We start from the raw sequence: 13,093 nt of genomic DNA, 5'->3' as shown, positions 1-13,093 counted from the left end.
TGCAGTGGCTGGTGATAACTTGATAGTGCTGAGACTTAATCTCTTGCACCACCAGGGAGCCCCCTCCTGTCTTTTCATGTGCCTTCAAACTTTACTTTTTACTAAATGTAGTACTCTATGAAATATGGTTTGAAAAGGGAACATAATTTAACTATTTTTCATTCACCAGTTGGGTTAGTATCATTTATTGAATAAATCTCCCTTTCTGTAATGAACAACAGTTTTACTTTAAATATTCTAAATTAATCAGACAATTATAAATTAGAGACTTTCTGCAGAAGAGGAGGGAAAGGGATCAAAACGGGGGTGGGAAGAGTAGAAGGGATTACGGTGATGGTACACTGGAGAATTGGTGTTGGAAATTCTATGTGGACTACACTTGATGTAACATATATACAAATAAAGAAATTTAATATAAAAATATTCTGTATTGTTACATTTATGAATATATAACATGCATATATATACATACAACTTCATGTATATCTATTGCTTTTTAGATATTCAATTAAATTTCATTAGTATTTTAAATTTGTATTTCATTTAGAACTGATATATATAAGTCTGCATAAATATACTTATATTCTATTTTGTATAAAACATCTGCTTATCTCAGCCAGACACAAAAAGAAAAATACCGGATGGTTTCGCTCATAGCAGGAGCATAATGGATCAGGTGAGAAAATAATAAGAATAATGAACAGCTATATACCAGACACATTTTATGGGGGTGGAGTGGGGAATGGGATCAAAAATGGTGGGGGGAGAGAAGTGCACTGGACTATGGTGATGGCACACAGTGACTTGGTGATGGGAAACACATGGGGATTACAATTGAAATGAAAATAAAAAAAGTACAAATGATGTAAAAATAAACTATTATATTATATAAAAAATCTGCTTATCTCAAGGTACTCAAAGAAGGACAATAGGATTTCTAGTTACATAATATGATTATGTTTTGTTACACTAGTAGGCAAACATTAACAAGAAGTAGTTTTTTGAAAGAAGATAATATAACTAAATAAGATTATTCTTGTTCGATAAAAGTTTAACTCCCTTGGACATTTACATATAGTCCTAACATGGATCTGTATCAGACAATCCAGAGACACATGGTCAAATTTCAATGGCAGTGCCTCAATGTGTGGGTAGCCATCAGCCTAGACAAGGATTTTCCCACACATATTCGTAAAGAAACAAGCAAATACTTTTTGTTTTTGATGGTATTTATTTATATGTAAGTAGTAAATGTCGACATAAATTACTTCCTTAAGAATATTTGTTTTGTACAACAACATTGTTATCAAGCAACACTTATGGAATACTCCCTGGGTCCACAGGACTGAATTGTGTAATTATTGTATGTATCCTCTCTCCGAAATTGAAATACATCCTTATACACCGGTGTTTGGTACTGCAGATTAGCTATGTGTGATGCTCTGAAATCAGAGAAGTCTCTTGACGAAGAATGTTTTATTTTCATATGATATTTTTCTTTTTGTATGTTTTATCAAACCTAAATACTTTTGCCTTCAATTCTTTTTCTTTCTTCTGACACAATATCCAATGTTAGATTTTGAACTGAAGGTCCTTTGTTTCAAGTACCTATAATATCTATAAAAAGCATATTTCAGAAAATAAGAATGAATAAAAATCACCTAAAAACTAGAACTAAGCAGAGTAACAATAGGACCAACCAAATGCATAGAATATTATAGTTAATAAAGGATATTCTTGACTGATGTTTTATATCACATTTCTTACTTGACATATTTTGGGCAGTAAAATATTGAAACATGAAAAGGAAACAAAGATTTTTCTAAAAGCCAATACATTGTTTTGACAATCACAAATTGGTTTTATTTATTTTTCAGGACCTTGACAGAGTAGTTTAATATTAAAATGAAAATGTCTTGCTGTTCTCATTTCTTTCATAGTTCTACTACACATTTTTAGATAACAGAATAATTTTATTGCAAAGACATCCTTACTTGGTTAGCTATGATTATCAGAGTCTATGCTGACTCTGCTGTTCTTATGTCTGAACACTGATTATTTCACTGCTTACTTTTCCAAATGTGTTCTTATTCTGAAAATCCGAACATTAAAATGGGGAGTTATTGGTAACCATAAATGTATTATGATTGCTTAGTACAAGGATGGATCTTAAGGACTGAAGTCTTTGCTGCTATGATAAAAACTCTCACTATCCTGTTAAGTTAGCGGCATAGAAAAGCATTTTGGAGTGGGGAAATGCATATTTCCAAAGTCACTATTCTGCATGCTTTTTTGACTGGAATTTAGGGTGGAATCTACATGCAGCTTCTTCAACAATCTTGTTGCCGCATCAGAAGAGCCCAGCGATGTCCCAGTTATCTCACAGGCAGTCATGATCTCTCTGTTCAGGGCCAGGGAGGTTGCAGATTTTCCAACAAAATCCAATGTCAGTATTGAACCGAGGGTACATTTTCAGGTACCTATGTTATCTATCAAAAGCATATTTCAAAAAACAGCAAATTTATGTTAATCTGTTAAACAAATTGATTTATTGAATAAATGTATATAGTATTTCTAAAAGTTGTATGCATTCCCTATTTTGTCTACTACAAGTTTTTCTTAAAAGTATAAATTTCCATTGAGGCACTTTAGGAATTACTTTATGGCCTGTTTAGAGAAATTCCAGCATAGATAACAATTAGAACATTTCACTTTAATTTTTATCTTGAATGATTAAAATTGGCATAAAATTTCAAACACAAGGCAAAATGAATCATTGTTACACACTCATTAACTATCTTAAAAGTTTGTCAACAACTGTGATATTCTTCAGTAAAATTTATCGATTCTTGAAATATCAGGTGCTGCCCAAGTCTGCTTTATCTTTCAAAACCTAAAGAAATATATGAGCAAGGTCAATGGCAGAATTACTCTGAAGCTAATAAAACTAACTTACAGGGGTTCTTTCCAAAGCAAAGAACTTAGCAATATTGCCACATACATTTAAAATTTTTCTAAAATTTGCCATAATCTAGTAACTTTTTTTATTTCAACTCTCTATTAATCACATTTTCTTCTCTAATTATAAACAGGGTGATGGTGATTTATTATTTTAAATTAATATGCAGAGTTGTAAACTGATTATATACCCATAATTTTGCATTTCTTTTTTTTTTTTAAGATTTATTTATTTATTCATACAGAACTGGGGTACAGGCCAGAGATGCGGAGTGTGAGAGGATTCACCAGGGACAGAGTGGGAAGCAGAACATGCAGATCAACGAAGTACACTGCTGAGGGGAGCAGCGGGGGGTCAGGAGAGATCTGCCACACCACCTGGATCTCCTCCCCTACGGGGCAGGTGGGGATCGAACTCATGAGGAAGTGGCTTAAGCTTCTTAGTGCAGTGCTTTAACCCGCTGTGCCACCAGGGAGGGCTGCATTTCATTTCTTAAAGAGGGTTTTCCAAATTCTATTAAACATCAAGTTCCACAAATCCTGGACCTAGCTCTTGCATAGTTTATATTAATATCCCTGTTTAAATTTAAGTTCAGAGACGTTAAGTGACTTCCCAAATGCCACACAATCATTAATAGTGTAATGGGCCTTAAAATCAGACTCTTACCCTGAAACATTCAATTTTATTGTGTCAACTTGGTTAGGCTATGGTGTTCAGATGTTCATCAAATACCAATCTAGATGTTGCTGTGAAGGTATTTTTAAAAATGAGATTAACAATTAAATAGGTACATTTTCAGTAAAGCAGATTTCCCTCTACAATGCAAGTGTTTCTCACTTAACCCACTGAAGACCTGAAGAACACAGACTGAAGTCCCTGCAGGAAAGAGGACCCCTTGACTCATTTAAATTCATCACTGGGTTAATAGTCAACTCTTCTCTGCGTAAATAGTCCCTACAAATGTATATTTCAACTCCATAAAGTAAACTGTAACCGCACATTTTATTAATCCCAGAAGAAATCATGACTAACAAAATAAAAAATACAAAGGATAACTATTGTTGGCTCACTCTTGGTTCATTGGTCATATGATTCTGGCCATTCACTTAATCTCTGTAGGCTTTAGCTTCACATCCAAAACTAGGGCCTCATAATAGAATAGGGTTTTCAACAGCTGGTACTCGGTGCTGGATAATGTCTGCTGTGGGAGGCTGACCTCTCTGACTGCGGTCTGATTAGCGGCATTCCTCGCTTCTGTCCACTAGATGCCAGTAGTACCACCAGGTGGGACAACTCAAACCCTCCTCAGACGTTTTTAAACAACCTCTGTGGGCAGGGGAAACGGGGACAAAAATCCCTCCCACCGCATTTGAGTACCACTGTATTAGATTATCTTTAAGCTATAATATATGCATGTATAATATTACAGATTATACATACAGCGATAGCTTTGAAATTTCAGAAATCTGTTTTACCACGGAGTGATATTCTGTAATTCTTACAAATTTTTTTTCAGCTCCTACAAAAAAGAAGTGCTGAAATGCCAGGAAGATTGGCTCTGGCAAGGTCTTGGCAAATTGTGAGTTGCAGGAACTTGAGATCAGTCACAGGCATGAGAAAGAATACACGAAAAAGAAGGATGAAATTCAGCTTTGACCTTCACAGAAATAAGTGTGAGCTGAGAAATTATTGCTCATTTAAGTCCAGACCACTAGTGGCAATCCTGAATTCAGCACTTTGGGGAAGGCACAGTGTGCCCACTATTGGGAATTGGTAGACTTCTTAGTTGCATACAGATTTGTAGAACCCTGCATGAATTTGAAGTACTAATATTCATGTTAGTAATAATGCAATACAATTTATAAAATATATTTTTCTAAAGAATATTTTGGCAGCCTGGTGAGGAAGGTGTATGGCTTTCCTGAACCACTGTAGTCAACTTTACTATGCTCCTGTGAGTCGAAAGACTCAGGGAAAAACAGGAGCATTCCACTAGATGGTGCTAACATGACTAATTCATCACATGACTAATTCATCACATGACTGAACTTGGTTTTGTGTGACTCCCAGATTATTTTCTTAGTCTTGAAATAAATTGGATTTAGCTCCACTTCAAATGGAACACGTCTACCAGTTAAAAATAAAATTCCATCTAGTGTTAATCTTCACTTCTGATTCAAAATGTATGCATTTTTATTTCAGACAGCTTTGCATTACAAAGTGAGGTTCAGGGTCAGATGCACCAAAAGATAATTGTGTTCCCAGCAAAAGTTTGTTCCTTTTTTCAATTTCAATTAATGCCATGGCCAGATGATTTAAGAAGACTACTACTGACAAGTATATTCAAAACTGAAATAAAAAGTTTTTTTCTGTTAAATATTTACATCTTTTAATAGTTTCATGTTTATTTTACTTATTTAATAATTGTTCATTTTTTGAGTTCTTAAACACAGGATGTATATGAAAAATGTCATAACAAAACAATAGTGCCATCTACGCTGTATTGAAAACATTTTAAATCATTGCAGATGAACTTTTATTTTACTTCACTTTTTATGGTATGCATTTTCATTTTTTTTTGTTTTCGATAATGTATTTTATTTTTGAAATAAAAAGTTTTTAACTTTAATTCCCTCAACACTTTCCTGCTAATGTGGGCAGAGATGAGTTCAATACCCACCACTAGCAATTGAAGACATTAAGAAGGCAGAAGTTAGCCTATTAAAATGCTTTGCAGAGCCATGAAATATAATAATGTATTCCAAAAGATAAGCTTATAGTTTGGAGTTCTGGCTATAAAGCATTCACAAAGGGAATATGGCCATTATACATGAGGAAAATTAGGTAGTCTGAAGTCAAAATGAGGAGTAATGAGGGCTATTTTAAGCAGTAAACTCCTAATTGGTAAGTTGTGAGATTGACGCTCTAGAAAATGCATGCAAATATCTTTATGTTTTCTAAATCCTTAAGTCAGTCTACAATATGTATGTGCAATAGAACGAATCCCACTGTGGTTTTTGTAAGTGTTTTTGGGCTTTGGTATTTTTAGGAAGATAGAATATTCTGAGTCTCATCAGGGCTGACTTTAGCGGTATAGCAAATTAGTAAAGAATCTAACAGGAGGATGGGAATGAAAGTTGGCAACAGGCAGAGGGAGGGTGTGGGGAATTACTGCATTCCACAGAATTCCACATTCCATTTAAAACAGGAGCCAGATGAAAAGAGGTTGTGGGCCCTCCCTGGTGGCACAACAGGTTAAAGCACAGCACTATGAGGCTGTACGCATCCAAGGAGCTGAACCACATGGTACAGCAGGCCTCTCTTGTCCCAGCTGCTGCTCCCCTCAGTAGTGTATTTCAGTCAATCTACCTATTCTGCTCCCCATTCTGTCTCTGGTGAATCCTCTCACTCCCTGTATCTCTTACCTGTATCACAGTTCTTGCATGCACGAATAAATAAATCTATAAAAAAGAAAAGACAAGCTGTCTCAAAAGTAGCTAGAGTTAGGTGGAACACAGGCAAAATGGAAGTCAAAGGGAAAAGTAGAGAAAATGAAAAGATAAGAAAGGGGTACTTGTATTGGACTCATCCTTATGCATTTTCCTTCTACTCCAGTCACACTTAAAATATTAAACCACCTATGTTTTCCAGATAAATAATAGAAAGGAAATGTGAGCACAAGTGAAATCGCTAGACAATGGGTCGCTAAAGCAAGCACAAAATTCCAACTTCACAGGTTAGGCCCTGACTATAAAGCATATTGACTTCAGAATTCATTAAAAAACAGGCTATTCTTTTTCTTAGTATAATACAAACATTTTTGTTTAAAAAAATCCTTATCAAACAGATACAAACTAACAACTGATAAAAAAAGAAAGACAATGAGAAGGCAGATGAAGGATGCTGGCAGTCAAACCTCCAATACACAAAATGAACCAGTGTTTAGAGTTCAAATTCAGTCTTAGAGATGTGGTGCAAGATTTTCCAAGTGTATGTTTTTACCCTGTTCTAGAGAAACACTTGCTAGATTGTAGTGTGTCCCTTTTGGGTTTCTTTCTACACCCCCGTCCCCCCCCCCACAAGTTAATGTGTTCATTGAGAAGAAAAAAAGAGTACGTCAGTAAAACATATTTTGAAAACATATTCCCTTTTATTTTATTTATTTAAACTTTTTTTTGGAAGATTCACTCATCTTTGCATATACGAACAGGGGGATAGGCCAGGGATTCAGCAGGTGAGAGGATTCACCAGAGACAGCGTGGGGAGCAGAACAGGAAGATTGACTGAAGTACACTGCTGGTGAGACAGAAGTGGTCTGCTTCGCCATGTGGGTCACCTCTCTGACCAAGGATCAAACTGGTACTGCAGTGGCTGAGGATAGCGCCACAGTGCTTCGCTTTAAACTCTTGTGCTATCAGGGAGAGCACCATATTCCCTTTTAGAGATTTCTGGTGCACTGGGCTTGTTGAAGGGTATCAAAGTATCTGACAGGTTCTGGGAAAGGATAAACTGTATAACTGGACTTTGCATTTTCCATATATAAATCTTCATCCCCAGAAATACCTACTAGCATTTCACAGTATTTTCTAGCATATGAATGCCAGAGAAAATGCTGTTCTTCAGATAAAAGCATTACATTTTTTTGCCATATTGAATAATTGTGAAAATTTAAAAGACTTACCAAAAGGAACTACTTAATATCCTGAGAGTTAGGATTTTTGCTTAGATTTGGCTTCTTGGTACAGTTGTTTAGCTTTTGCCCTATCATTCTCCTAATGGAAACATCATCTGTGGTGGGAAAGATCTGTTTTGTGACTCCTGTTAAAAAATAATATAAAACACACACACACACACACACACACACAAAACACTTTATGAGGCCTTTGCTTCTTAAGATATGAACTGAGATAAAAAATAAAGCAATTTACATAGAAATTTTGTCTCCATTTAACAAAAGCAGCCCAAACACATATAAGATATTAAAAAGATAAGTTAAAGTTAGGTTTTTGAAAGAAAAATGAGAGATAACGAAGGTCTCTATTATAACTTAGAACATATATATTTGCTTTCCTTTGGCACTGCTTGCGCTTGAGCTAAACTATAAATACCCTCATCCAAAATGTTCAGAAATTTTTATACATTTCCAACACCAATTGAAATAATCTTTGCAGCTAAGAAATACCACATTATTAAAATAAAGAGACCTCAGATTCAATGATTCCCTAATATTGTTGGATACTTGTAAAAAATTTGCTACTCTAGATGACATTTAAGGAGATTCATTATCATATATAGGATGATTAAATTAACCTCTATCTAAAGTAAAAGATTGGGGATATAACTCAAATAAGAATGAGTAAAATAAGTAAAAAGAAAATAAGATATACACTGTTACTAAAATTTCGTAAGGATTTTGAAGATTTACTTTTGTAAAGTCATGCATTTCATGAACCCAAACTTTCCAGCAATATAAAAATTACTTTTATTTCAATAACCACTGCTACTATAAAAATTTTCCACATTTAATAAGAAGTTGGGACTATTGTGAGATTTTTATTCCATGGGAAACAAATTGAAACAAAGACCACAAAAGAAGAACTTAACTTTGAATGTTAAATTATTTCAAATTCATATGACAGTATAATGCAATCAGATTATCACCTATAATTTCTTGAACTTCATTCTGATTCATTGCTGGTTTTACAGCCTTGTCCCTTGAAGTAGAAGATTTTGCCCCTGTCAGGCTGTGTGTGGCCATGTATTCATTTGTGTAAAGTACTTGCATTAAATCATTAATAAACTTCTGAGGCTTGCTCTTGTTACAACGGGCAATCTGCCATTTTTCAATCTTGAACTAAAAAATAAAAATTGAGATTGGAAAGAAAAGGAAAGTAATTTCTGGAGAAAAATATATTACTGGGTTAAGATATCAGAAAACATATAATTTATATTTTAGAGGTGACAGTTACATGTTATCATTAAGATAATTGCCAAAGGTCATGAGGCATTTGCTCCAGAGTATATATAAATGCTTGTCATGTAATCTAGATTTGGTTCTTTAAGGAGTAGTTCCATTCTCAACACCTCTGCTAAATATGGTGGGCAGAATAATGGCCCACTGAGGATATACACATCCTAGTCCTTAGAATGTATGGATGTTGTCTTACATGACAAAAATAACTTTGTAGGTGTGATTCAAGTATCCCGAGTTGAGGAGATTATTCTTGATTACTCAGGTGGGAATCAATCTAATCACATGATTCAAATGCAGAAGAGGGAGACAGAAGTGCAGTCCAGAAAAGGAAATAGAAGAAGGATAGATTCAAAGAGTGAAAGGGACTGATATTGAAGACTGCTTGTGGGCCATCAGCCAAGGATTGTGGTAGCTTACCGGTTTACAGCAAGCAAGAAAATAGAGAACTCAGTTCTCAACCACAGAAACTGAGTGAGCAGGAAACAGATGCTTCCACAGAACCTTCAGAAGAAGCATACCTACTAACACCTTGATTTTACCACAATTGTGATCAACATGCTGAGATAATACATTTCCCTTATTATAAATCACTAAGTTGTGGTAACCTGTTACACAGCACTAGGAAACTGATACACTAAGAGTCAAAAATGTTGAATGTTAGTATTTATTGCTTTTAAGGCACATATTCTGAGGCTAATACCTAATCAAAGAAATTTATAATTTTAGCTTCTGTTTCTTGATAAAGAGAGATGGGAAAATAGAAAAAGAATTGTGTAACCATCAAGAAGAGGCTGAAATTTATCTTCTTTTAATGATACAATTTTATAATCCTTAATGCATAGTTATCTGTCATTTACTTAAGAATTTCATGGTTTACCAACTTTGTCGTTATCTGCAATTTTATTTTGGTTAAATATTAAATTTGTTGTAAAATATCATGTTATGCAATTGGAAAGCTATGTTTCTGAATGATAGTTACCTGAAGGTATTTGATAAACAATTATCCTTTTGTACACTTATTTTAATTTTCATATTTAACTGCATTCCTGAGAATCTTTACTGACCTGTTTCTCATCAGTATGATGCTCTTCTTCAGCTTTTAGGGAAATGGGTGAACTGGAATTAGAATTAGAATTACTGCACGTTGAAGCAAATGAATCTGGTGAGGAGTTGTTTGTTGCTCTCCAGAGGGTTGATGCCGCTGTAGGCATGGTTCCACCACCCTTAAGGAGGGCCTCTGCCATCCCAACCAATTCTTCGAACTGGGTGACTGCCTGTGGTAACACTAAAATGGCAAAAATTAACAATTTACAAATACTTTTAAAAACAGGAACAAACACACATATTTTAATTGTGTGTTTATGCATCGAAAAATGTGGAACAAGTTATTAACATGTGTTGTCTTCGGAAAATAAACGTGGTTAAAGAGTGATTGGAACACATTTATTTTTTATTATTAAATAATTTTAACATTTCCTTAATAATAAATCAATTTTAAAACATTTGGTTATTGCATTTGAATATATATTATATATGTGTGTATATATAATACATTTTACTTCATAACAGATTTGAGAGTTTTTTTTTAAGTTGATTCTTTGCCCTGACTGCTAATAGTATTCTTTGAGTTCTTTGAAGGTGTTTAATCTCTTGTTTGGAAACATTACTGATTCTATTATCACCTTCCAAATACTCACATTAGTTCAGTTTAAGTGACATTTCTCATAGATTAAAATAAATTTTCTATGACTTCTGCATGTGATTTGTTAGGAATCAAATTCTATCAAATTAGTAAAAATACACTGCCACATTTCAAACCTAAATTTCCACATATTTAGATGAATTTTGTTAATCAACTAAAAGTTTTCTTTGTTCCTTTTTTTAAATGGAAACTTACACATTCAAAGGTTTCATGCCTCCATGTAAAATGGTCTTCTCTGTTGTTATATCTAGTTTGTTTCCTAAGGACAAATAACATTTTGTTGGAGTTGGAAGACACCTTGAACCCTAATTCAATTTCTCATTCTATGGTTGAGGGTCCTGCCTGCTAGAGAGGCAAAAAGACTGAGACTTTTTTCATAAATTTCTCAATGAGCTATAATCTTTAGAATACAATTTTATTTGAGAACTGAAAGTCAGTCCTATTGATGATATGTCTAAGTGAATATGTCATTATCTATATTAATATCTACTAAAGATTCTGCAATACTTCAAATAAAAGATGTGTGAAGCACCTCTCATGTGCCAGTTGCATATTCAATTAGTATTATGTATTGAGCATTTAATAATACAAAATATTTAGCTATTACTCTGTGCCAGACACTATTTGGATATTTCTACCAATGTTCATTTTTTTAATTCTTATTTATAACTCTGAGACAGGTATTATCATTCCCCCCCCCCAATTTGTAGACGAGGACAGTTAACAAGAGGTTAAATTACCTGTGAAATAAACCCAATTAATGAAAAGAAGGCCCAACATATAAGGTCATATTTTCCTGATTCCTTGCTATAAATTACTAAGTTATGCAGGCTCTAACATTTGCCAACGAGTATGTTAGGTGGGAGGGATGGGAGTGGCAGCAAAACAAGATATGATCCTTTTGGAACCAGGGGGGCTGAGGGCATTATTTATATAACCATACTGTATAGTAAGAGTTTGACTTGCTCAAAAAAGACTTCCTGCCTCACCCAAGCAGGAAGTAACCTCTAAAGAATTGAAATTTCCCTAGTAATAAAATGACTGTCTTTGTTATTCATGGTTACCCCATGGGCCACGCCTGATAGTTAAAACTAAGGAGTTTCTCAGGGTGGGTACCATCACACCCAATAGTCATAGGGTGCCATTAGAAGCACTCTTAGAAATTTGTCAGAAAGTCAGAGAGATTTAGAAACAGAATTCAACAACATTTAATCAACCATGCCTACATAATTAAGCTTCAGTATAAATTTTGGACACTGGAACATCCAGCTTCTGCCCAATATATCTCCTCTGACTGTTTCAAATTTTCATTTTCCCCTATAATAAATGTAACCATGGGTATAACAGGTTTTTTCCTGTTGTGATATTTTTCCTGCCAATTAACATGAGTGATTTTTGAAAACTCCCAAACTTCTATTGGAGATAGAATTATTATTAGGCAGGCTTGACAATCTAGAGTACAGTACCCTTAACCTTGCACTTTGGCTAACTCAATGTATATGCGATACATTGAGATACAATTGTTAGGTTCCACAAAGGTGACGCATAAAATGCTTGATCCATCCTGAAGTGATCAAGATTGATCTAAGAGCCAAAGACTGACTGGGAATTGAAAGAGGTTAAGGGAAGGACAGGTCATTATAGGCGTAGGAAATACAAGTTTATATTTGAGGAACTGCAAGATGGCAAAAGCTAGAAAGTAGAAAAAAAGGGGAATTTGATATCAAGTGTGACTTCATGAGTATTTACTGTCTTTTCCAATTATGAAAGGTGTTCACAGTCATTGGCATACATGCTTTCACACCTGTGCACTTTTATAGTCACATATACACATATATAAAACATAATCAGCACCGTATTGTATCCATGGCATTTTATCAAGATTCTACTTCCAATGAATTCTATAATATGAATACTCTGCCTATTTTGTTAGACATTCTTGGAAAATATTACTTCTTGTGGTCTAATTTACATGGGAGCAAAGGTAAGACCTTATATAAATTTTGAGAAGAAATTAAGTAGGTAAAGGGGGATGAGTTTGAAAATAGTATATATCCACTTTATACCCACTTAAGACATACCCATCAAGATATAAAATATTTGCATATTCCTAGAAAATTATCTCTTGTCCCTCTAAGTGAATCCCTAGATTTACCTCATAGACAACCACTGGTATGATTTCTTTCTGTCTTTTTAAAAATTTATTTTATTTATGCATATAAGAGTTAGGGTGTAGGTCAGAGGTACAGGGGGTGAGAGGATTCACCAGAGACAGAGTGGGAAGCAGAGCAGGCAGATCTACTGAAATACTACTGAGAGGAGCAGTGGGCAGTTCAGGAGAGGTCTGTTGTGCAGCTCCTAATTAACATGAGTGATTTTTGAATCATGCCATGTGGGTCATGAGTAATTTTTGAATCATGAGTGATTTTTGAATCATGCCATGTGGGTCATGAGTGAT

At 34.5% G+C, this 13,093-nt stretch overlaps 1 protein-coding gene across 6 annotated transcripts in view; it reads right to left on the bottom strand.

Annotated features, from left to right (window-relative positions):
• Window positions 1-1,195: 1,195 nt before the first annotated feature.
• The window catches only part of BEND6 (BEN domain containing 6), a 39,709-nt gene continuing 27,811 nt past the window's right edge, over window positions 1,196-13,093 (bottom strand). For 4 of the 6 annotated variants that reach the window (XM_004673592.2, XM_012724089.1, XM_012724091.1 and 1 more), the window contains 4 exons: window positions 9,998-10,218; window positions 8,621-8,813; window positions 7,641-7,777; window positions 1,197-2,489 (listed from right to left, as the gene is read on the bottom strand). In XM_004673592.2, coding sequence (XP_004673649.1) covers window positions 7,650-7,777; window positions 8,621-8,813; window positions 9,998-10,218 — 542 coding nt within the window. In that variant the 3' untranslated portion in view covers window positions 1,197-2,489; window positions 7,641-7,649. Of the gene's footprint in view, window positions 2,490-7,336; window positions 7,454-7,640; window positions 7,778-8,620; window positions 8,814-9,997; window positions 10,219-13,093 lie in introns of those variants that run through there. The other 2 variants (XM_012724099.1, XM_012724094.1) reach the window with 2 other exon arrangements.

The sequence above is a fragment of the Condylura cristata genome, unplaced genomic scaffold, assembly GCF_000260355.1.
Source record: "Condylura cristata isolate star-nosed mole 26May11 unplaced genomic scaffold, ConCri1.0 scaffold00001, whole genome shotgun sequence".
Lineage (NCBI taxonomy): Eukaryota > Metazoa > Chordata > Mammalia > Eulipotyphla > Talpidae > Condylura > Condylura cristata.
Note: the sequence above shows the minus strand (reverse complement) of the source record. Positions and strands in the feature narration are given on the sequence as shown.